Genomic DNA, 25,098 nt, shown 5'->3' with positions numbered 1-25,098 from the left:
TTTAGGCTGGTAGTTACAAGGTAGGATAAAAGAACAACAAAATCACATCCATATTGTCCAGCCTCCCTCCCTCCATCTCTCTCTCTCTCACACACACACACACACACAGTGGGGTCTGGCTGTCAGTTCGTGTTTTGTCAGCAGCTCCAGTGGGAGAGAGGCCATTTCTGACGGCTGGCTGGAGTGGTGTGTGCGCGCACACACACACACACACACACACAGAGCCCAACAATTTCCTGTTTTCTTATTTCATTTCCATTTGACCTGAAATGTTGGTTCAACTTTCATTGTTTCCTCTTTAATGCTGACGCACACTTCTCTATGACCACAATATCTAATATCACACATCTAATCACATAGTCTGGTTTAATCACACCAGACTGATATAATTATATACACAAAAGTAATGGGACACCCGACTATTACACCAACAGGAACTTTAATGACATTGCATTCTAAATACACAGACATCTTTGCAGCTACAAAAGCTTCTACTCTTCTGGGAAGGCTTTCCACAAGATTTTGGAGTGTTTCTGTGGGAATTTTGGCCCATTCATGCAGCAGAGCATTTGTGAGGTCAGACACTGATGTTGGATAAAAGGGCCTGACTCACAATCTTTGTTCCAGTTCATCCCAAAGGTGTTGGATGGGGTTGAGGTCAGGACTCTGTGTGGGCCAGTCAAGCTCTTCCACACCAAACTCATCCAACCATGTCTTTATGGACTTTGCTTTGTGCACTGGGGGCACAGTCACATAGTGACTAGTAGAGAACTTCATCATATGGTGCAACCACCATCACCTGAAACTCTGTATCATCCAAACCAATGAGCTTGTGGTGAACTACAGTGCTTCAAATACACCTGCTGCGGATCCTAAAATATAGATGCTTCACACACATTCAGCCTGACAGCACAGATGATCTATACAAATCAGCAGTTTCAAAAGTCATCTCACACTCTGCCTGAATTCTCTCTTACTGTGGAAAGGCACGTCAATCGAAACAGGAGCAAAGTGAGGAATAGGAGCATTGACATAAGACTGAGCTCTTCCAGAAACTCAACTTTTGGTTTCATGGTACCCAGCGATTTTCCACGACTAGTTGTGCTATTGCGGTTATGGCGCATGCTTGAGGTCCAACAGTCTAGGTGATGGAGTACTTGCTAGATGCTATTTCACTGCTTGATAGTTGGTGACTTTGCCAGTGTTTCATGAGAAAGGAAACACAGCGGACAGATCTGTCAGGCCTCAGCGATGCAAACAATGAAAGAGTGTAGTGTAAACCTACCTTTCATGAACTACACACTGCTACCTTCAGGGTGACTTGAGTTTGCTCATTTGCTCTGGAGAGATGATTATATTTGATTTTTTTTTTAAATTTACTGTGAAGTTTTCACTTTCAGTTTTTACTCCAGTTAAGAAACCGCTGTTTATAATACAAGTAGACAGATGACAAACAAATAATGAAATGCAAGCTGAGGTTTGGTTTCCTAGGCGAATATCAGGATTCACTTTTATTAAAAGCATCATAGCTACAATTCATCATACATGTCTTCAAAAAAAAAAAAAAACAAAAAACAAAAAACAACAAAAACACCAAAAAAGAGGAAAAAAACATTTACATGGTATGTCTGTAAACTTCAAGGCTAGATAAGAATTTTGAGGTAATGCTCTTCAGCTTGCTGGCTAAAAGTAACAAAAAGTCCATTTTTTCAAGAAAAGTAGCTAAGTAATAAAGGTACCTGATTATTTTAACTCTTAAACACCAGTGCATCAACAGGAACAGAGTGAGACAAAATTGATTGCAGTACTTATTTGCCATCATTTACAGTTTTAGTTTTGTTTTTCTATTCATACGACACTTGTGGTTATTCATATAGTGTGTGTATATGTGTGTGTGTGTGTGTGTATATATGTGTGTGTGTGTGTGTATTGGGAGAGTGATGTTGGAACATTCAAAAGCTGCCTTGGTTATTGCTGTCTCAGCATTAGAGAGAAGAACGAGGGTTTTTGATGGGGAGGCCATCTTCCAGGGAGCCAAAACTGATCTCTCCCCTTCTGTCCCTCTTCTCTCTCTCTACATCTGCTGGGCTGGCTGTGATAGCAAATGTTAATAAGACCTGGCCACAGTGTGTGTGTTTGAATGCACTTTCAAATATTTGAATCACTTGTGGCGCTTGATTCATCTCGGACACTTGAACTGGCCTCAGAAATGGAAACAAATCAAGCACCGCATGCACCTTTCAAGTATTTAAAACTTCCTCAGCGACCAGAGTTGAACTTCATATGGAAACCTGTGAATTTCCAACTCTGTTGAAAATGTGTCTCAGTCCTGTTTTGGCCAGGCCTGGTGTCAGTGTGTGTGACTAGAGAAACAGTCTTTAAAGAGAAGGTCACTAGGGAGCAGCACTTGGTCTGAACTACCGGGATATGAAGGAAAACAATAAAAATTAAAATAATAAAGAAAGGATTTTAATGTGGCAGCAACCAGGAATATCAACCATCTCATGTGCCCCCTTAAAAGAATAAACCTGAAACAACACATCCCTGTGTGGACCACCACTCCAAACCCCTTCACAGAAACCTCCAAATGAGAACGGCTGGTTTTGGCGGCTTGAAGCGGACCAATCAGAAGGCCTGACTGGTGGCAGACCCAGCCCGCCTGCTACTCCTGAGCCTAAACCAGCTGCCTCGAAAAGAGTGTGGGAGACAGGATTCAGATGTGGCAGTGGAAAGATTCAAGACTAATATTCAGTGTGGGACTGGGTTTAACAGTATTGGTTCTGCGCGCACGCACAAGCACACACACATACACTAAAAGGAAAACAGCTGCAGGGATGAGACCTCCCAGAAACAGTCAAATCACAGAGAGGGTTCAGGGGGTTAGTGTGTGTGTAGTGGTGGACTTGTGAAATGTGTGAGTGTGCATGCGTGTGCAGCTCATGATCAAGTATGTGTTGGGATATGAGTGTGTGTTGTGGTAGTCAGTGTGTGAGACTGAGTTTTAGGCCAGTCCGGGTTCGTTGCCCTCCTCAGAGTCTACCTGGTCTGATATGTGAGAACTAAAAAAAATCGGCTCTGAGACCGAACAGTTCAATCATCTCCATTACCCACAATTCATTTTGCAGCAGCTTTGTCAGACAGACAGCCGGATCAGCTGTAATGCCATTTTTCTCGAGAACTGATGTTGGGGAAAAAGCGCCACTAGCCGGCGTCTCTCCTCTTTTTGATGAGATGCTGCCAATAACCAACAACAACCAAACGGAAGAAGGAGGAGGAAGCAAAAAATACAAAATAAAGATCTGAGAGCTGAAAGCAGCAATAATAATTATAATAATAATAGTACTATTGGAACCTCGTAAAGTCCTATTTGAGGGGAAAGTGTGGATGCACCTTTCACAGTGCACACAGGCCAACCAGAGAGAAAGAAACAGTCTTTGAAGAAGAGCCGAGCGGCTGCTGTGAGAATTTTCCCTGACTACAGTAACAATCAGAGAGATTTTACTTAACGCACACACACACTCCGTCCTCTCTGACGCATAGTAAATATACCTGGCTGAAAAAAAAATAACAGAGTGAGAGAGAAATCATCAACAATGTAAAGGAAATAAACAAACAAACAACAACAAAAAAAAAAACAGGATTCATAATAGTTTGGGTATTTGTGGTGGAGGCCTGTAAACGTGGTGAGCAGGGCAGGAGAAGGGGAAGTCAGAGGTGAGGAAATGTCCAAGGCCAGTCAGTTTTGTGTTTTAGTTCAGTCACTCTTGTCCTTTTGTGGAGACGACGCTGCCGCCACCTCCTCCTCCTCCTCCTCTCCTACCATCGCTCCGTCCTCCGCGGCTGAATCCTCACCTCTCGTCTCCTCCTCGGCTTTCACCTCCTTCTCATCAGCCAAGTCACTGTCTCCTCCTTCCTCCTCCTCCTCCTCCTCCTCCATTGTAGCTTTTGGCCCTGCCTTCTTCTCTTCGTCTCTCGGGGGATTTGTGGTCACGACATTGCCCCCCAGCGCGCCGGCCATGGCGCTCTGCAGCTCGGCCAGTGTGGAGGCGGTGGGGAAGCCGGGCAGGCTGAGCCCCGCAAGGCCTGGAGGTAGAAACATGGAGGGGTAGAGGAGGCCGGGGGCCATGGTGGAGAGGAGGAAGGGGTTAAACGCCAGAGAATTAGCAGACATGCCGGCTGCAGCTAACAGGGCAGCTGCGTCACCATTGATGGAAGCCTCAGCTGATGGATCAGCAGCTGGGATCTGGGGACCTGTAGTGACATCATTAACAGACTTCTCCATTTTCTCTGCTTCTCCTTCATCCTCTTTCTCCACCTTCTTTGCCTTCTTCACTACTCCTTCATTTCTCTCAGCCTCCACCTCTGCTTCCTCTTCCTCCTCCTCGTCCCCCACCTCATCACAATCCTCTCCATCTTCTTTTTCACCTCCATCTCTCTTCCTTTTTGTCGCCACCCTCTCATCAGTCTCGCCCCCCATTGTTCCATTGGTGTTGCCAGATGCAGAGGTGACAGTGGAATTGGATGCGGCAGCGGCGGCGGCGGCTGTCGCCAGGTTACCGCCAAACAGCCCACCAAGGCCAAACATGTTAGGGAGGGCGGCTGCCATGTTGGGCAGTCCTCCCATTCCAGGCAGCATGAGGGGCAGCATGGAGGCAGCAGCAGCGCTGGCGGCAGCCTGCTTCGGGTCATTGGGTGGAGGGAAGGCCATCAAACCAGCAGCCAACTGGAGAGACTGGAGGCTCTGGAGGGAAGACAGGTCCATCCCTCCAAACAGACTGTTCAACAGCAGAGGGTTGATGCCTCCTGTGTATGTACACACACACACACACACACACACACACACACACACACACACAGGCTTGGTTAAAAAGAAAATCTTTGAGGACAACCACATTCACTAACTGTATGAAGACAAATGCTTCCTATCTACTACACAGATTGTGATTTCAAGGCCGTGAAGTGTGTGACATGATTCACGAGATAATGTGGAGAAGGTAAAATTAAATGTTTGGGTGTGATGACTGGATGTCTCAGCATTAGTTTGTACCTGCAGATGAAGCAGCAGTGGCCAGGGATGCCTGGGCAGCCTGAGCCGCCGCTGCTGCCTGGGCTGCAGCCGCTGCCTTGGCAATCTCAGATTTGGGTCGCCGTCCTCGACGACGGACACCCTCCTCCCTTACTACTGGGCCGGTCAGAAGGCGATCAAACATTGCCTCTGGGAGGAAACCCTGTCAAGTGGAGGATATCAGGTTAGAAAATACTTGGCTAGTTAGCCATTTGGGAAAACTAGGCACCAAGGGAATGTATATGAAAGTAATTATGCAACAACTTCTATTCATAGCCAGTTTCTTTGGAAATATTTTGTACGGGAGCAGTGAAAATGATAAGCAAGTTGTTGCACAGGTGCAGATCTTCATAGGTTTTGTTTTGGTAACGAACCGACTGTTTGACGATGTCTGTCCAATCAGGGGCAACAGAGAACTCGGGATTCTCCAGTAACCATCTGGGAAGCTCTTTCATTGGTGGAGCCATGGCGCCGCCCATCTGAAGAAAGAGGAAGATAAAAAACAAAAATCAGTTCATGTAGAAAGACACACAGTTTCAACACGTACAGAGTAACCACGACAAGCCACTTGTCCTGAAATATCATCTGCTGCACGATATTGAGAATCCTGACGTCGGCTCACCTTGCGTCCATTGCGTCGGTTGACCACAGGCACTCTCTCTTCTCCTGTCAGGGTGTTGATGTCAATCTTGTTGGGATTTCGACAGCGATGGCGCTTCTGTTTGGGCTTAGAAAACTGAGACAGCAGTAATTCGTCACTCTTCTGCAGAAGGGAGACACAACATCAAGGTAGGGGTGAGTAACTAGAGAAGACTGCTCAACGAGAGGAAAGCAAATAAAGTCAGAGGTCAACGACTAAAGATTGAATGAAAAGAAAAGAAAAAAAAAAGAGCATTACTGGTGTGAATCCAGCCATGTCCATGGTGTATGTTGGGTGCTGCCTCAGCCATTCTCCAAGCTCTTTGCTAGAAACTGCCGTCTCTTCCTCCTCCAGACTGCCAGAGGTGAGGGATCTGGTACTGGGACTCTGCTCGGCCATGGTGAGGGGTCTGTGGGCACGGGTGGCACCCTGAACTCCCTCCACACCTGAAACCTTTGTCTCCTCAGCATCATCCTAAATGTGCAACAGGGGCACAGAACAGGGGAGAAGAAGAAGCTTAATGCAGATACTCTTACTGTTTTCGGTGTCGGTGCAACTACTAGCCATTGAAACGCTCCATACCCCTCCTGCTCTCTTGTTGCCCATAAACAGCAGCTCCAGACCCTCTACATTTTTCCTACGGCCCCGCCTCCTCTTCGTGATGGGAAGGTCGGCTTCCAGTGAACCGTTGGCCCTGTGACCAGAGGATGGGGCTTGCTGTAGCAACTCCATCTGGGCTTTGAGGGAGGTGTTAGTCACCAGCGAACTGGGGAAGCCAGTCAATGAGGGAGAGGCCTTGTGATGATGTATACCCTGAACAACAAACCAGATGAGTTATAGTTAATACTTAATACTGTTTGAATGTAAAAAATCACTGTAATGTTTGATTGTTGGTAGTTTGGCTTCTAATTAAACATCATACTAAAGGACTGAGTGTATTAATGTTATGGCTTATGTGAGAGAGCACCTTGGTGAGGTCTATAGCCTGGCTCTGGGACTCAGCAGCGGCGTGGCTCTCTCTCAGCTGAGCAACCATCTCCATCAGATTACGCCTCTTGGCTGCCCTCTCTGCCTCAATCTCGATCTTTCTCCTCCTCCTCCTCCTCTGTCGAGGCACGGTCAGACTCAGAACGTCTTCCTGTAACATCAGGTCATTAGTTAAACACCACTGTCTGCCTAACAACAGCATCTCATCAAAGAGCTTCTCACAGTGGTATTGTTATTGGTAAAAATGAGCACTGACGACATTATCAGTTTCTTTATTTACAGAAACAATTTATTTTATAAATGTATTTATTTACAGAAGTTAAAATAAAGTTTTGAATCATATTCAAACTGGAACCTAACTCATTAAGCTTTTCTTCATCAGTCTGAAGGTGTGTATACGTGCACCAACACTCACATGAACCTGTGGAGATAGTGTTTTAGCTTCGCTCCCACTGTAAGGAGTATGGATGCCGGCCATTGTCAGCTCGGCCAGACTCCGCCTCTGCAGAGGGCTCTCTGTCGCCGTAGCTACGGCCGCTGTGGTTGCTGCAGATCCATGCCCTGGCAACAGGTTGCTGGGGAAGTCAAAGATGTGGCGTCTGTTGACAGGCCACTTGCCCTTAAGAATTGCCTCACAAATGTTATCCATCCTGTTGATCATCACTCGATCCTGAGGGGTTTAGAGAATGGAGAGAGGTGATGGACTATTCCTATGCGGCACAAGTACAAGTATAAGTTTTAAATTTTACCTTTTAATAAATGATAACTAGATGATTATTACCCAGCTTTAATTAGCAGCTAGCCCTCATTTGGCGACTATCCGAGACTCACCTTAGGCCAGAACGAGAAGCCGTAGGTGCGCTCCTGTAAGGCCTGCAGTGCTGAAGTTTCCGGCAGGTCATCGGGGCAGAACCCGTCTCTGGTTTCATTTTGGGCCGACGTGCTCACAGACGCAATACTCTCTTCATCAAAGTTCTTCTGCTCTGATGCAGCACTCGCTGTGCGGAGACAAAGTCATGTCACTCTTAATGTAAAAACGGTTTTCACATCATTGTCACACTCTATTCGCTTGCCCATAGACTTTGGATTCACTACAAACACCAGTAAGTCATGAGGGGAAACACCAGAAATAAACCGTTGTGTGCCCCGTAAACTGGCTAACAAAAAGGATGCCAATATCAACGCAACAAACTTTCCCCTTACCTTCAGCTTGAGAGGACTTCTCTGATTTGTCATCTTCATCCATCCTCTCTTCATCTTCCTCCTCTGGGCTCTTCTCCGTGTCTGACTTTGGAGATTTAGGAGACTCAGGGTTCTCCCTCTCCTCTCCGTCTTCCTCCTCTGCAGTCTTGTGGCCTGGTTGTGGTTTAGGAGAGGAGTCAGGATGTTCTGGAATCTCAGTGGTCATCTCCTTCTGGTCCCTGAGCGAGTCAACAGGAGTCAAACTCTTCTTCTCTTCCGTTAGATCTTTTTCTTGGTCATCTCCTGGCTTGGGCGTCTGCTCTCCCTCTCCACTATGCTCGCCCTTTTGTTCTTCCTGTTCCTCTTTTTCTGCTTTTGGCTGGGCCGTCTCCTCTTTCTTCACCTCCTTTGGGGAAGCAGCGGTTTCATCTTTCCCTTCTCTGACCTCTCCCTCATTTTCCTTCTGTTTGTCAGGAGTTTCAGTCTTGGTACATGGAACATCACTGACATCCCCTCCTTCAGTTTCCATTTTCACCTCTATTTCAGATTTCCCTTCCTCAGTCTTCAACTCCTTCCCTTCTCCCTCCTCCTCTTTAGCTGCATTAACAGCAATTTTGGCAGCAGCGGCAGCGCTTGCCAGTTCTGCAGGGGTGAGGAGGGGTGCTGGGGTGCTTTCTGATGCTCCCATCCCGGCTTTGGGGATCTCACCATGGGCTCCCATGTAGACGCCAGCCCCTCGCTGGCTGGTAAAGCGCTGGTGGGCCTCCAGAAAGGCCAAGGTTGGGTCGTTCAAGATGTGATAATCTGTCCTACTTACTCCGTGCTTAGAGGCCCCTAGGAGGAGGTCCCGGTCATGCCGGCCACACTCCCACCACTCTGGAAGGTCTGTGGAGGGCTGGCAGAGCTTGAGGCGCTCAGAGAGCAGTGGATGCGGGAGGACCTGCTCTCGTATGCGGCGGAGCAGCTCAATGCGATAAAGTGTGCGAGAAGCACGCTCCTCGGTGATGGGGTCGATGATCAGGGTTGGGTCAGGAAGTTCTGATGAGATAAAGGACAGAGGCAGAAAATCAACAAAATATAATGTCAGACAATTTTACTTTTATCAAAGTTATTAATTTAACGACTGAACTTAACAAATCGTAACAATGAAAAGATGCCTTACTGACTTGCAGTGATCAGCAATATACGTTTCCTCTCACCTGTTTCCGTTTTGACCTGCATTCGGCAGACCCGTTTACACATTGCAATGAACGAGTAGTAATATTTCTCCAAGCTTTCATCTGTTTTCTTGTCCAATCGAGCAAAGGCCCTGAACTGCGTCCAATCAAATTTCTGACGCTGGGTGTCAAAGACAACTCCGAAGGTGGACACTACACGGTAGAAGTCAGCCTCCTCACGACGAGTCCACCTGACAGAGCAAAAATAGAAAACAAAAGTGTGAGAATAGGTGCAACTACCCAAAGTAACATCTGATCACATGTTATGTGGCATATGTGAAGGCTGCTTAGTAAGGTATAATGATGATGTGCGATCAAATGCAACACTACCTCTGTCTTCTCTCCTTGTAGTACATGGCTCCATCAGCCATCAGGGAGCTGGCAGTCATCACTGGTGATGCATCTGGCATGAACTGCCCACCTTTGGTAAAGTAAGCACTTCCTTTAGCCAGATAGGGGCTTCCTTCTGTCATGAACACCCCTGTTCCATCTTGGATATAAGTTGCCCCTCCTCCTGTATCGGTAACCATGGCGATGGAAGGCAGGAACTCCCTGCGTCTCCGTCTGCGGCCATCAGGCCGGTTGAGGGCCTCCTGTCGTAGCTGCTCTCTGCGGTTGGAGCGCTGGTAGGCAGTGATGAGGCGGCGCAGACGGGCAGTCAGAGCTGAGGCTGCTGGCCAATACAGTCGCTCATTGGAGCCCGAAGTTGCACCCACAGCAGGCACACTTTGGCCGTTTTCACCTGATTTAGCTAGGAGAAGAGAGAAGGAGAAGAGCAGAGAGGGAATGAGGAACATCTCCCCGCAGAAACTTTTCACAAAAAGACTGAACACTTTCAGCCTCTTTCTCCATCTCTGTGCGAATTCAAAGTTGTTTACCTTCAGCTTCACCTTCCGCAGTGTCATCTTTATCATCCAGAGGAGAGTTGGTGAAGTCATCCATGTCATCTTTAAAAGGCATACGAAGTGGCTTGTACTCTGGATCCTCATCCTCGCTGTAGAGGTTGGAGGGACATGAAAGGAATTCAAGATGTGAATTTTATGGAAGAACAAATATTTCCCATACTGATCAATTTCAGTTTTTAAAAAGCTTTAACTGAAGGAATTTTCAATAACTTCCAGTGGCATATTTGAGAGAAATGTAAGATAGTGGTAAAAACAACTTATTTAGTAATGGCAACAGCATAAATAAACAAAAAAGACACATCAGACGAACAAACGTATGGGCTTACGTCTGTTTCTACTTACATCTTTATTAAAAATCTACAAGAAATGGACTGGAGAAAGGTATTAAAATATGACAAATCACAGACCAAAAACAGGGCTACATAATACCAGAGGGAGGGGGAGGTGGGAAGCTGCTTTCTGGTAAGTGAAGCCTGCTTTCTTACCCCTCTGCGCCATCTGCCATCATGTCGGAGCCCCTCTGCTCAGCAGCGATAGCCTTGGCGTCCGGCATGCCCACCCTCTCCAAGAAACACAGGGTGGGGTCAGCTCGCATTGAGTTGTACTTCTCATAACCTGAAGAGAAAGAGAAAAAGATGAGCGATACAGAAGCTTGAAATCTGTGAAGGCGGAGAGGCTATAAAGTGGATTTCAATCAGTAACGAACCAATGTGCTTCAGACAGAATGAGACTAAAAAGTTACAGCTACAAGGCAAACAAAGTTGTGCTTTCTAGCTTACTTCTAGACAGACACAGTGCTAAAGTCCAACACACACTTTTAACACATACACACACACCATCCAATATTAAATGAAGGAGTAGACAAAAACAGCAGCAGAAGGGCAGACCCCAGGAGCCAGCTGCTGACAAGACAGACAGCCTGTGTGTGTGCGCGCGCACACTCGCCTCCGTTCTGTACGTGTGTGCGCTTATCCAAGTCAGCCTGCAGGTGCTCATTTGTGTCAGAGGGAGAGACAGAAAGAGAGAGAGAGAGACAGAGAGGGAGGGAGAAAAAGAGTGTGTGTCATGGCGTCTGTGAAAGTGAGCTAGTGGGTGTGAGAAACTATGTGTGCGTGTGTGTGTGTGTGTGTGTGTGTGTGTTTGTCCGTTAGGGGCATTCAGGCAGAACAGATTAGAATGTGCAGATCCTACTGAGACACATCGGGAAGGCGAGAGGAGCGAGGGGGGAGAGGAAAAATGGGAGGAATGAGAGGAAAGTGCAGGAGAGGAGAGGGTGGGATGAGGGAGAAAAAAGAAAAATGAGAGGCAGAGAGGAGCTGAGGTGAAGAGGAGGAAGATGAGTGGAGAGGACAGAAACATATCGCCTCTTCTTCAACCTTTCATTCATCTCTCTTTCTTTATTTCTCCCTGTCACATTTCAATTAGGAAAGATATGATGTATTGTTCCTAACACACTCTGTTATACTCATACACACACACACACAGAGCTCAGCGCCCGCAGACAACGTTAATCATCAGGGCCTTTATAGGCCATCACTTTTCTGTGTGTGTGTGTGTGTGTGTGTGTGTATATATACATACAAAGCTGCCTGTGTGTATGTGTTAGTCCACCCCCAAGGGCCTCTAGAGCGAATGAGGATTATGATTAACTATGGGTGAGCTCTTTTGTATTTCTGTGTGTGTGTGTGTGTGTGTGTGTGTGTGTGTGTGTGTGTGTGTGTGTGTGTCCTAATTGAATCATAGAGGGTGGCAATGATGGAAAAATTATGACAATTACTCCAAATTAATATGAATGAGGTTCTACATCCACAGCACACACGACACTCACACTCATTGGTCTGTCATTGCGAATCACATTCAGTCAGCACCCAAAGGTGGGTCATTTGAAAATGAACGCAGCTATTTCAAGCAACAATCCAGATGACCAAGTTAACAGCTAACAGAGAGAAAAGACTTTGTTTTACCAACTTTGAGATTAGCTTTGTTTAACACCTGTAGCACAGTGCAAAGCAGATACAGGCGCGCACAGTCGTGGCCAGTGGTGAAACCAGCCATCAATCACACTCCCAATAGCACACTGAGTCTGCCAGCTGCGTACCGCTATCACCATAGCAACACCAATCAACCGGTGGCAGCAGAAGTGGGTGGGATATGTTGGTGTGTGTGCGTCCTCGCCCAGTTTCAGTATGATATGTGTGTGACTGCTTGCATGATGTTTTCTGGGCTGGAAGTCACTGAAGTGTATCTGTGAGTGTGTCTGAACGTGCTGACATGTTATCTGTATGTGTGTGAGATGTTCATTTGTATTCACTCGTTGGCTGCCATGTTGGGAGATGTGGATCTGTATGTTCAGGCGATGTGTGAGGACGCCGTTGTGCATTTCCTACCATGTTTGAAGACACCGATGAGCAGGGCTTTGTCCGCATCGCGGTCCCACCAGTCAGCTGGGACCTCGGCATGGAAAGGCTGAGGAATCCAGATGTCCAGCTCACTGTGGCAGAGATAAACATATCAAATCACTGATAATCAAACTAAACTGCACGTGTTCAATTTGCTTCAGTTAGAAATCAGGCTTGTATTTCGATGCAGAGCAGGGAAAAGAGAAAAAAGGAGAAAGAAAATCAGATTATGAGCCATTTGTGTTGTAATCAAATTGTGAGTTTTATCAGCCACCAACCAGAGATAAATACAAATATACAACATGTTTAAGAAGTATTAAAGCAAGAAGAGTTTTTGCCATTTGTGGTCTTGTTTAGTTATATTGTGGAGCTTGTGCACCCTCAATATGCACCATGTTGTGCCTCCGTGTTATGAATAAATCTAAATATTTCCCCTTCCATTTTTGACTGAGCTGTAAGTCACACAAACTACAGGGAAAAAAAAGGAATTAAACTAGGGCTGCCGATGTTTAGCCCAACATCGTGCCTGTATGCTGAATTTTAACACTAGGTGCTGCACTTGACTCAGCAGCTGCTCCAACTGAGCCATTAAATGGGAGTGAAGTGCACCACAGTCCATCAGGACAGCCGTGACACATCGTGTTTTTATTTCTCACAACCACCATTCAACTTCAGCGGTTTTTCTTCTTAAGTTTTGTGTCAGATACTCCCATAAGATCACTGTTCGCACATTCATTTCCACATTCCCTCATGACCAAGGCAGCTGGTTTCATTTCATCTTGGAAGTTTTATTATCAGTTAGCAAGCAACTGGTTTTGTTTCCAATTTGTAACCTCTATTTCTTCTACCGGTACTCTCATTACAGACTTGCATAACCCAGCCTACACTGCCAACCTCTCATAAATGGACTGCATGTATATGGCACGTTTCTACTTTGGTATGAAGCTAACTAGAAACGAGTTAATAGAAACACACCCAAGTGGGATTTTTTCATTTTGACGTTTAAAAAGTTTTTTCAAATTTGCTTGGAAAATTTGATGGAAACGACTAGTGACATGTTATAAATCACCTTTCCTATTGTCTCAGTTGTTTATTTTAATTGTACAAGTGTAATAGGATATAAGGCAAAACTGTAAGAAGGCGTCTCAGTTCAACAGACAGTGACTTGCTGAGTTACATATTGATGCCACTGTCGCCGTACCTTAACTCAGACTATGGAGTTTACAGGTGTTGCACTAACATATTTTTAAGAGTTCAATCAAAACCAGTAATCTGGTTGAGAACAGAACTCTAAATACATGTAAATGACAAACTTAGAATAGTTGCAATGTTTATGGTTTCTGCAGGATAGATTTTGTTGAGGCATATAAAAAAAAATCCTCCAAAATCCTCCGTTATAGAAAGACGAAGGTAGAAAATGGTGTTTCCAGCTATTTATGGAGAGAAAGGGTACAATATACAATGGAAGCAGAAAGATAGAGGGTGACAGGAGGAGAGAAGAGACCAGGGACACAGTCCCTTATCTCTGCAAACAGCAGCATGCCGGCCTTGGCAACACACACATATATACGCGTGCGCGCCAAGACTGGCATGCTAAATCCCCCTGGCATATGTTGGCACGATGGCACCCCGTATGCTCACGTCTGGCATGTACCGACAGACAGACACACACACACACACACACGCCTGCCACAGTAGCCTTTGAGAGGAGGGGGGGTGGGGGAGTGGGAGACATCAATATGAAGTGCACGTGCTCCACATTATAAATGCATTCACATCTGGGTGAAAGGGTGATGAGAGGGGGATGGGACATGATGAGAGACTAGAGTGCACTGCAGCGAGAGAGGGAGAAGGACAGATGGCTTGAAGGGTGTCATGTGACAGAGGAAAAGAAGGAAGCAAAGTAGGAGTTGTCGGAATGAGAGTTACAGTCAAGGTGAACGGTATAGTTAACCCTCTTCATCAACAACCCTGCACTGCAAGGCCTGCTGCCAAATGATGATAAGCAATAGCTTGTCAAAACATAAAACTGGGTCAAAATCGAGATAAAAAGCTAATTCTCCCCTGATAAAGTAACTGTGTGTTTTATCTGTCAGAATGAGAAGATCCCTGCCAAAGAGGCCACCAGAGCAGACAGAAATACACCCTAGTAATAATTCATCACATATTCATATAAATATCCATCTCTCAACTCACTTTCATGATGCATCCAATGCATGAAAGCCTTTCCCCACTGACTGTAAACAGCTAGTTACTCGTGTTTGAGGAAAAATACTCACTCGCTGCACAGGATAGATGATGTTTTGAGGGTTGAAATTAACATCAGGTTGCTGAATAAGTGGCATATATTCATCAAAAATGGTGGATGAATAAAATCTGTAAAGTCATCAGCAGTAATTCTGTGTTTGACAACACAGAACACAAATGGAATACAGACTTTATGTCTGTGCAGACTGATGAAATGAGTCCTCTGTAGTGTGGTAAAACACACACTGTTTACCTGGCACCAAAATCTGTCCTGTGTGAACTGATCACAAGTGGTCACTGGAGGCACATGTGGAATCTATCACTAGGTGTGAGCATATATACAGCGGTCCATTTATGATCACATCCTGCAGTATGACCAATACAGCCAGCCTTTGAATATACTGTGTTTACTAACCTGGAGTCGGCTCCTTCCAGGATGCGCTCGGCCTGGTCACCAATGACTTCTTGTCGCAGATAATACAACATCCTCACCCTGAGCAACACCCTGCAAAACAAAGTGAAGTCAGTAAAACAGTCCTTTACAGGAGCTGACTCATTTAGTTTAACACAGACAAAAAAAAAATAACCAGGACCAGAATAATTATTAACTGAATAATAATAATTATTATATTATTAATAAATAAAAAATAAGTTATTTTTGTTTTTATTCTGCTGTATTCTTAGTATTTCTGAAATCTCCTCATAATACTTTGATATCGAATAACTCATCACAAGGGGGTCAGTATTCACAATGGACTGGTTCTACTGGAAGACATGCTGTAATAAGTAATAGCAGTCGTAGTATTAGTTTGCTGGAGCACTGTGAACACGAGCTTGGACTTTTGCTCTAGAACTAATCAGAGGGAAAATGTCCCGAGGGTTTCTTCTGCTAAAATAGTGGTCACAGAAACTAATTCATCACTGCATTTACACATTGTCTATTACGGTTGAATAGATGGGGTTTTTTTTTCTCTGGATGTTAGTTAGAATAATTCTTCCAGTATCTCCCCCAGTAAAATGAATCACATCAGTCAAAGCTCAAGAATGACAGTCAGATTTGATCTCCTGACATTGGAAATGCTGCTATCTGGGAGATCTGCTTCACTGTAAACATTTGTCACCAGATTTGTCACCAGGATTTAATGCCAATAACGGCATTTGGAACAGAAGACAGAGGAGAGGAGGCGGGGGTTGGGAGGAGGAGATGAGTGGGAGGAGCTGAGAGGTAGAGAATTGAAAGGACAGAGAGCTGTGCTGGAAAGGAGGGAACTCAAAGTTTGAAGAGGCAGCAAAGACGGGCGGGGGGAGGGTAAAAAGACAGTCATTTGCAACTCATTCTGCAGAATGTGTGTGTGTGTATGTGTGTGTGCTGGTGCATCAATGGCATCACAAGTTGCTGTGTGTGTGTGTGTGTGTGTGTGTGTGTGTGTTTGTTGGCAGGCTGTGTGTGCTCATCCATCAATGTGCCAGGCCTGATTAGCCACACAACGCTGTGCTCCAGCCTAGCAGATGGCACCACATAATCACCCCCAAGTGTGTGTATGTGTGTATGTATGTATGTGTGTGTGTGTGTATGTGTGTGTGTGCGTCTTTCACCCACTTCCAACAGGTCTGCCTGCCTAGCACCTGGCCTGGCACATAGCCAGCACACACATAAACAAACAAACTTCCCCCTCAAGAAGAAGAAAAAAAAAATCTTGGAATTGAACCTGGAGGGCAAGGAAGCATATCTCCCTGACAACAGGGAGAACTGACCACAGAGCAAACTAAAGTGTGTGTGTGTGTGCGTGTGTGTGTGTGTGTGTGTGTGTGTGTGTGTGTGTGTGTGTGTGAGAGTGAGAGAGAGAGAGAGAGAGAGAGAGAGAGAAGGAAGACTGCTGAGACTGCCCTACAGTTTTAGAGGAAGACTTCAACCATCCCTTGAGCCACTTCTATGCATATCTTGGTTTTTAAAGTCACATTACTTTGGTATCCATGAACCTTGGTAATGTGAATGCTTATTAAATTATTTTAATAAGCATAAAAATGTGTGTGTGAGTCTGAATGAGAAAGACCTACTTGTTACAGTGATGTTTCAGGTGTCTCTTGTAGCTATCCTCTTGCAATAAGTGGTCAGGATTGCAGTTGGCCAGCCAATCAGCTCGCGGGGTCTGTGGGGGCGGGGCCAGGGGCTTCCCTTTCTTGCCCTTTCTGCCCCGAGGGACTGGGGTAGAGAGGCCTGCAGAGAGGGAGAGAGGCGGGGGAGAAGAAGGCATTTAGGCGATGGTCGGCGGCATCTACAAAAGACAAGCTGAGAACCTAGATGGAACGTTGCCAGAGTTATTTACATAACCTGTACCACCCATGTTCTACCCAACCATCTGACATGGGGTTATAAACCAAAACTACGCTGGGTTAAGTTATCCGAGAATCAAACATCAATGGTGCCTGTTATGTGTCCGTAGCACAGATTATGGGAAAACGCACCTGAAATGTCTGGTCAGACTCAAATCTTGTTAAGCCTGTATTTTATTTGGGAGAGGCACTTGACATTTGAAAACTTTTGAATTCGATTCATTTCAAATTAGGATGTGACCAAGAGACAGGCAGTCTAATGTGCTCAAACGAGTGTAAAGGGCCCCTGTATGACGAGTCTTAATGGAGGTGTATGGAACTAAGCATTTTCTTCTACATACCCTTGTATACATTTAAGTGCTACCCAACTCTACTTCCTAATTTCTCGCCCACCTATCAACTACATGGCTAGAACCATTTAAAACTATTCTAAAATTATGATTGCGTAATAAGTCTGCTATTTTTCAGATTCTCATAAATCATTCGAGTCATCCTTCAGATTTCTTACTGGTACGCTCTCAGACTGTTGTGTTTGTGATTACATGTTGAAAAGCTCCTACTGTACATATAGTGCATCTTCAGTGTAATACACAGCATGTCAGCAGGCGCACGTGTGTGTGTGTGTGTTTGTATTACCAGAGTGGTTGGTCAGTGTCTTGGTGGTCCCATCTTCACTTGGGGTGATCAGGTCCCAGATGAAGCTCTTGATGTTCTCGTCGCCACGGTAATGCAGCAGGCAGTAGGCCAGGAGGGCTCGGCAAATTGTTTCCACATCGGCCTCCTTCAGGGGGCGCTTGAAGCGACCATGAGCCAGAATATCCCTCCATCGACCCCAACTAAAATCAGACGTGGAGAAAACGGGAAAACGGGAACTTGGATTCAAATCTAAAATATTTAATATACAAAATTTCTTTAACAGTACACAGAGTTGTCACTCTAGAAAAAAGCACATTTAGAAAATTAAGTAAATGACTTAATTATAGTGCTAAGATGAATATATACTTCGTGTTTCTTTACTAAAATGTCCATCTTCTTGTTTGGATGCTCCAGAATATTAAACTTCACTCTGGAATGACAGTTTTTATTTCTGAGCTATACTGCTGTAATGGCTCGCAGAAATCTGTTATTTCATCTATACGCATCCACATTGTTCTGTCTTGCAGCCCACATCATTATTATCATAACACATCATTAAGTGTTTTTTGTATTGTTATAATATTTCCATATATCTGTGTGTTCCAGTGTGGAACAAAAAACTGACACACATGTACATCTCCCCTCGTTCAGGTTCTGGGCTCTGGCTTGTACTTTGTCCACCCTGACCACACCGGAATAAAACAGCCAAAAAAAAAGAATCAACTTGTTGCCTGATTGAGTTCATCTCCCTTTCAACTTTTTACCAGTCTGCTGACTTAACCATTAGTGTCACTCCAACAAACACTACCCGGGTATTCCTCTGTGTGTGTTTCATGGATCACAGCTCAAAGACACCCCCCCCCTCCAAAGAGCAAGTGACCCTAAAGGCTGATGGGGTGGACAGCATCCCTCAGACTTGTTCTCAACTCAAATTTTTTCCACTGCTGCTTCCCAATCGTCACTGAACCATGTGAACCAGTCTTACTCCCAGTGATTTCAGACATGGCGGATGAGGGCGAATCAGAGAGAGATGGTTGATGGGAAAAGACAACAGAGTGCTGAGCAGAGAGGACAGGCCCAGTCAGACAGTGTGTTTTTGTGTCCTATAGCCTGAGGCCACAAGACTAGACTGTAACAATAACAACGTCGACATCTCACTAGCGCCACTGTTCTTTCTTATGAGTGAGCGAGTGTGCGCGTGTACACACACACACGTGCACACACACACACATGCATGCCAAGTCAGCCATGAAAATGGGCAGGCTCAACCAGTAATCACTATCTGTGGTAAGTGTGTCAATTTGCCTCTGTGTGTGCAGTAGAATGTACTCGTCTGCCTGAATTTAAAGGCTCTTATCGCGTACGAGCAGAGGTCTGAGTTAACATGCTCTTCTGTCACTGTACATATTAACAGACACTCAAATCAAATATTGTTATTTATATCTCAGAAATTATATTATGATCTTTAAGCATTTTGTGAAGAGAAATTTAATATGTTTGATTTCCAAGGAACAGGTGCCTACAAAGAGTTATTTTCAGTGGAGTAAGACGGTCGATTCTGCGTATCTGAGTTACAAACTTGTGTATATGTGTCAGCATGCTCAATAAGCATGCTTAGTATATATATGCGTGCATGAATGGGTTTCCAGGCACTCCTGTTTACTGCCGGTGTGTTGATGGTCTTGAGTGCAGAGATTTCTGTCTACTAAATCACTCCATATGCAGGTCTGCATCCATTTACTTGTCTGCTCCATTGTACACAAACAAACACAAGCTGAGTGGTGAACTCCACCCAACAGTGCAACTCCACATTCACCACAACCAAAACTAGGTTTGGTTTCTGTTAAATTTCAGTGAGCTTCTGCTCCTCCACAGTCCTTTTATGTTTTACCATTCATAACAGCTCCCTCAGGATGTATTTATACAAGTTGTATGAAAGTTGTAATTCCACTTGTATTTTTTTCTTCATCAAAAAAGCTTTTCATTAAAAGATTACATGCCCTAAGTATAGTCTTTTCTGTAAATAAGTCAGTTGTCACTCTTCTGGATTTGAGTAGAAATCATGAACGTGACTGACCCGTAGACGAGCAGGTTCTTCTCCACTCTGAAGCACTCTGAGCGGGGATAGCCCTGTGTTTTGTCTTGGGGCCGTCGTGGTTTGGATGAAGGTTTGCTCGGCTCGTCTTCGTCGCTCTCCAGCTCAGAGAACTCCAGCATTTCGTCCTCCTTGACACTGCTGTAATGCCGTGTCTGCTTCCTCACCCTTGGTGTGTCAATCACTAGCGTGTTCTGGAGATGAATGAATGAAAATGTTAGTCGGTGTACTACAACGTTTTTCCTCTGGGGAATGTTTTTTTTGTATTATGTACAAAAAAGCTGGATTCAATTACAGATGGTCTGAAATCCAGCAGCAACAATATGCAAAGTGCCTTCTGCCTTACTCCGGTGAAGTGGCCTATTTGTACATTTCCTGTTACATCTAGGCCTAGTGTGATCTTTGTGAAAGCATGTTCTATACAAAATCTGATTAATTGGATATTTGGCCCTGTGTTTCATTCCTGATGCTGAGAAAATTGGTGCCCAGCTCAAACATAAACTGGCATTAATTATGTTGTCTAATGAATTACATTTTTGTTCAATTAATTTGATTTTTTCCCCCCTTGCAATCCTATTAATATGCGCAAACAGGGCAGTAGTTAGTTCCACGATTATCACAGAGCACTGCAGTCATTTCCATTTTAACATCACACAATAAGAAATCCCAGGGGAGCAGCCAGTATTCATGCTCGTAGAGCTGGATTAAGTGTTCCAGTGGAGGGTTCTTTACAAGAGAGGCAGCGAGGGAGCACAGAGACGAAGAAATCAGGAGGGACAAATACACAAATGAAAAAAAGTGAACCAATGTGAAAGCAAGAATATAAAGATGCCTGTTAGCAGAGCACTCAACGTGTATGTAAGAACGTGACTGAGCTTAGGTTTCTGTGTGTGTGTGTGTGTGTGTGTGTGTGTGTGTGTGTGTAGACTAGCCTAAGTGATATCTCTGTACCCTCCAGGCATCTGCGCTCTGTTAAGTGGAGCTAAGCAGCTTACTCTCTCTTGCTCAAACACACACACGAGAGCAGGGAAACATGGGTAATTAAGGAAGAGAGGAGATTCCCAACTGTCAATATTAATCTCTCTCTCTCTCTCTGCTTCCCTCCTGATCTTTCTGTCTGTCTCTCTCTCTCTCTCAGTCTGTCTGACTTTCCTCCTCCTAGCTTGTGGTGATATTAATGACTAATTGCCACTGCTAGTCCCCTTTCCATAGAGGGACACCACCATGTGCGTGCCTGTGTGACTTTGTGTGTTCTTTAGTACTTTGAAGCACAGTGTGACTGTTCTCTCTCTCTGGCTATATTTTACAGCGTAGCTACTCGTGATTTCAGGCACAACATTAAAACTGCTTCCCTACAGGAGTATGGGCCCCTCCTCATACCACCAAGGCAGCTCTGACCAGTCGGGGCATGGACAGAGGACCTCTGAGGGTTTCCTGTTGTTATCTGGCATCAGGACATTGGTAGCAGAGTCCTGTGGGTTGTGAGGTGGAACATCAATAAATCTGAAGCTCAACTGGATCGAGATCAGGGCAGTTTGGGGGCCAGGTTGGCACACTGACAGTTATGGCTGATCAGCTTATGCGCAGTTGCAAGTGTATGTATGTCTGTGTGTGTAGTACCCGTCCATTGATGGCATCCAGGTCCAGCTCAGCCTTCTTGGCCCATTTCTGCCAGAAGTCCGGATCCTCCAGAGAAATGTCTGATCGGTTACCTGTTGCAACAAAACTGGCCTGAAGGAAAGGGGGAAAATGTTGGTCAGTGGACACGTATTAACACTTGTTCAGAAATCACTTTGACACATTCTAAACTTTACACTCGGAGCGACAAATTGTGTGAGACGGAGTTCTTGGCAAAAGGCTGAGTAAAGTTTGTACCTTAGCAAAGGTGGAGCCCTTGCCCTCAGACTCTATGGTGATGGTGTGGGTTCGTCTCTGAAGGATCTGGTCAATGTCTTCCTCACAGAATTTTGACCCTTCGTCTTCCTCGTCCATTAGAGCTCCATATGCTCCTTTTCTCAGAAGGTCCTCGATTTCCTTCTTGGACAACTGCTGGACCTGGACCAGAAACGAAAACATTTTATTCCACAGTAAAAAATTATTGCTGCCAGTGTCCAACGTAAGAACTAGCCTTCTAATACATGGTAGACTGAGCTTTACACACGATTCACTTACAGGGAAAATCTTCAATAGACACTGCATGGTAGAGTGAGTGAGAATGCGTGTTGTGTGGTGTGTCTCACCCCGCTGTTGGCGTTCTCTCGTCCACTCATGCTCTGGAGGACAGCCTTGTCGAGTCCCAGCTTCAGACTGGCCTTGTCGAACATCTCCCTCTCATAGCTGTTCCTGGTGATCAGACGGTAGATCTTGACCGCCTTGGACTGGCCAATGCGATGGCACCGAGCCTGGGCCTGGAGGAGGAGGAAGGAGGAAGCATCCAGACACTCTGAAACACTGTTCTACAGCAAATCTGATTCACGTGTCTGTTCAGTCCACACAAGCATATTCAGCTGGAGATGTGAGGTTCCAGTGCAGAGTCACGATAAAGTCGAATGAACCAGAGCTAAATAAAGCCAGTAGGGTTCACCCAACAGACGGTTTGAACTCCAACTTCTCAGTAGAGGGGCCTCAACAGTTGCATGCTCATATAACAAGCAAAATGGAGGCAAGGCATTGTGTGGTTTGTACCTGCAAGTCATTCTGAGGATTCCAGTCAGAGTCAAAGATGATGCAGGTATCTGCTGCAGTCAGGTTGATGCCGAGTCCTCCAGCTCTTGTGCACAGCAGGAAGACAAAGCGGTCCGAGTCTGGTCTGGAGAACCGGTCGATGGCTGCCTGTCGCAGGTTACCACGAACTCTGCCGTCTATACGCTCATAGGGATATCTGGAGACAGTGACACAGATTGTCAGTGACATTGTGTTGCCATTATTCCTACGATAGTCAACAGTGTAGCAGAGATGGGACAACTTCAACAGAGTGATACATCATCTCACGAGTCACATTCTGCCAGTTAAATCACGTCAATAATTCAAGATTATTAACATAATATTTTGGAATATTTGTATTGTATGTATGTCTGTGAAAAATAAGGTGGATCACATTTTGGAGGTAGAGTGTCAGATACATATTAAGCAGATCTGCTTTACCATGAACATTGAGCATCTTTGGTCTAAACATTTCTTTTGAGATGAATTAACAACATCAAATTCAAGAACTTTTCAAAGACTTTCCAGTCTTTTGTCTAAAATATCTCCACAATCTGCACTTCTTAAGGAAACATTGATTTACTCACCGTTTCTGAATGAGGTAGTCCTCCAGGATGTCCAGACAGCGGACCATCTGACTGAACACCAGGACTCTGTGTCCGCCAGCCTTCAGCTTGGGCAACAGCTTGTCAATGAGCACTAACTTGCCAGCGGCTTGGATCATGGCTTGGAGTGCCATATCGGGTACATCTGCCCCGTGGGAGTCCCTGAACTCCTCTGCAATCTTTTCTTCGGCTCCTGGATGAGGAAAAACATCTCAAATTCATCAGGAAACAAAACGAAGAGTTTGCAGAATCTTAATACATTTCATTTCATTTCAGAAGTGTGAGTGTATACCGTTAATGAGGTAGGGGTGGTTGCAGCATTTCCTCAGCTCCATCATGGTGTTAAGGAGGTTGGGGACACTGGATCCTCCACCACCTCCTCCTGCACCTCCTTTGGACAGGAAGGAGAAATTCTTCTCCAGAATGGCACGATAGTATTTCTTCTGGATGTTGGTCAGCTCGACCTGACAACAACAATATTGGATCCAATTAATTTTCTATTCCTGAAGCACCTCGCAACACAGAGTTTAACAGATTCTGACAGACGAGTGCGGGTTTACTGGGCTTTACTGAATTTTTAAGAGCCAAAGATCAGCAGAAGTTCTGAGACACCGGTGATGAGAACGCAGTCTTACCTCAATGATGGTCTCCTCCTTAGGGGCGAGGTTCTTCTCCACATCCTCCTTCAATCTTCTCAACATCATGGGCTTCAGAATGCCCTGCAGTTTTTGCACCTGAGAAACACACAGATGAATAAACAATGTTAAATAAATGCACTGTGAACAATGTAGTCATTTTTAACAAAAAGTTAACCCCTTCCTGTTTCACAGATTGAGTCGTCCACCTACCTGTTCTTCAGTCTTAAGGTCTCCAAATTCAGTCATGAATGTCTGTTCAGACGGGAATCTTTCTGGTTCAAGGAAGTTGAGTAAGCTGAAGAGCTCCTCCACAGTGTTCTGCAGAGGAGTTCCTGTCAACAGAACTTTGTGCTCCTGGAGGAGGGGGGAGAGACAGGAAAAAGATATTTAGAGTTTCTAAAAATGGGACACAGGATATCACAGAGACTTTAACTCTTCAATAGAAGGAAAGAGGGATTGCAATGATGTGCCACATTTAATGGGCTAATTTGTAAAACTGATACTAAGTATTCTCAAGTTTCTGCAAGAAAAACTATAAAAATCTTACTAAACAAAACATTCTTTATTTACATCACCCTGCACTCAATGTGCCAAGAAACTACAAACACATATTTTCTAATCTATTGTAGGCTTTTTAAGGCCTTGATTGTAGCTGTGAGTACCACTAAGACCATCACGATAGACCTGAAAAGCATGATGTGTAAAAGTAATAACTGCTTGCAACCAACAGCTTTTTCCCAGCTCCTCCTTTTCTCTTGCCATAGCCAACTACTCACCATGTCCATCATTTTGAGTCCTTCCAGTAGTTTGCAGTTTCGGTTTTTGAGGCGGTGGGCCTCATCTATCACCACACAGCGCCACGGCACGCTGCGAAGCTCCGGACAGTCAGCCAGAATCATCTCAAAGGTTGTTATCACTGCGTGGAATCGATACACTCCCTTTATTATCTTACCCTGGAGTGATAAAGAAAGAAAGACAAAGAATGAAGGTCAGAGAGAATAGTATAAAATGTCTAACCCCGTGGGTCTGAGATAGTATGTTCACCTCAGTAACTATGCCTGTTCTCCTTACCCAAACCATATATAAATACTGTATATATAAATAATTTAGAAATCATCTCAGACATGGACCGAGTGTAGGTCTATGTTCTTTCTGTATGCACTGAAGCAGGCAGTGCAGCAGAGAAGGACGGTGTCAATTGTGACCTTGAGGATTACTTCAGCCTGGATTAGAAACAAACAGCTCGCAAGGACACTGCTACAACAGGGTATTTTGTTCTTCACAGGCTCACTATCATGATAGTCACACTGAGAGACCATGCACAATAGGAGCTTATAGTATGTGGCTTACAGCTAGATGACAGTAAAGAGCTTATACTCCATAGATGCACCGTCTATCCGACTGTCTGAGGAGCTGTTCAGATCTGCCAACTGTTTCACACAACA

General features: G+C 45.0%; 1 protein-coding gene across 1 annotated transcript in view; it reads right to left on the bottom strand.

Annotated features, from left to right (window-relative positions):
* Positions 1–1,478: 1,478 nt before the first annotated feature.
* Positions 1,479–25,098, bottom strand: part of chd7 (chromodomain helicase DNA binding protein 7) — a 68,449-nt gene continuing 44,829 nt past the window's right edge. Inside the window, exons 14-41 of the mRNA XM_046407719.1 lie at positions 24,430–24,606; positions 23,864–24,007; positions 23,651–23,749; positions 23,308–23,479; positions 22,998–23,208; positions 22,393–22,588; positions 21,948–22,115; positions 21,583–21,762; positions 21,328–21,438; positions 19,690–19,901; positions 17,613–17,812; positions 16,701–16,860; positions 15,058–15,147; positions 12,384–12,487; positions 10,482–10,611; positions 9,970–10,085; positions 9,422–9,842; positions 9,074–9,282; positions 7,896–8,912; positions 7,524–7,690; positions 7,108–7,362; positions 6,673–6,843; positions 6,288–6,518; positions 5,964–6,179; positions 5,688–5,828; positions 5,440–5,544; positions 5,048–5,228; positions 1,479–4,803 (exon numbers count right to left, since the gene is read on the bottom strand). Coding sequence (XP_046263675.1) covers positions 3,755–4,803; positions 5,048–5,228; positions 5,440–5,544; positions 5,688–5,828; positions 5,964–6,179; positions 6,288–6,518; positions 6,673–6,843; positions 7,108–7,362; positions 7,524–7,690; positions 7,896–8,912; positions 9,074–9,282; positions 9,422–9,842; positions 9,970–10,085; positions 10,482–10,611; positions 12,384–12,487; positions 15,058–15,147; positions 16,701–16,860; positions 17,613–17,812; positions 19,690–19,901; positions 21,328–21,438; positions 21,583–21,762; positions 21,948–22,115; positions 22,393–22,588; positions 22,998–23,208; positions 23,308–23,479; positions 23,651–23,749; positions 23,864–24,007; positions 24,430–24,606 — 6,633 coding nt within the window. The 3' untranslated portion in view covers positions 1,479–3,754. The remainder of the gene's footprint in view (positions 4,804–5,047; positions 5,229–5,439; positions 5,545–5,687; positions 5,829–5,963; positions 6,180–6,287; positions 6,519–6,672; positions 6,844–7,107; positions 7,363–7,523; positions 7,691–7,895; positions 8,913–9,073; positions 9,283–9,421; positions 9,843–9,969; positions 10,086–10,481; positions 10,612–12,383; positions 12,488–15,057; positions 15,148–16,700; positions 16,861–17,612; positions 17,813–19,689; positions 19,902–21,327; positions 21,439–21,582; positions 21,763–21,947; positions 22,116–22,392; positions 22,589–22,997; positions 23,209–23,307; positions 23,480–23,650; positions 23,750–23,863; positions 24,008–24,429; positions 24,607–25,098) is intronic.

This window comes from Scatophagus argus, chromosome 13 (assembly GCF_020382885.2).
Source record: "Scatophagus argus isolate fScaArg1 chromosome 13, fScaArg1.pri, whole genome shotgun sequence".
NCBI classification, from domain to species: domain Eukaryota; kingdom Metazoa; phylum Chordata; class Actinopteri; family Scatophagidae; genus Scatophagus; species Scatophagus argus.
This window is presented reverse-complemented; position numbering and strand designations above follow the sequence as displayed.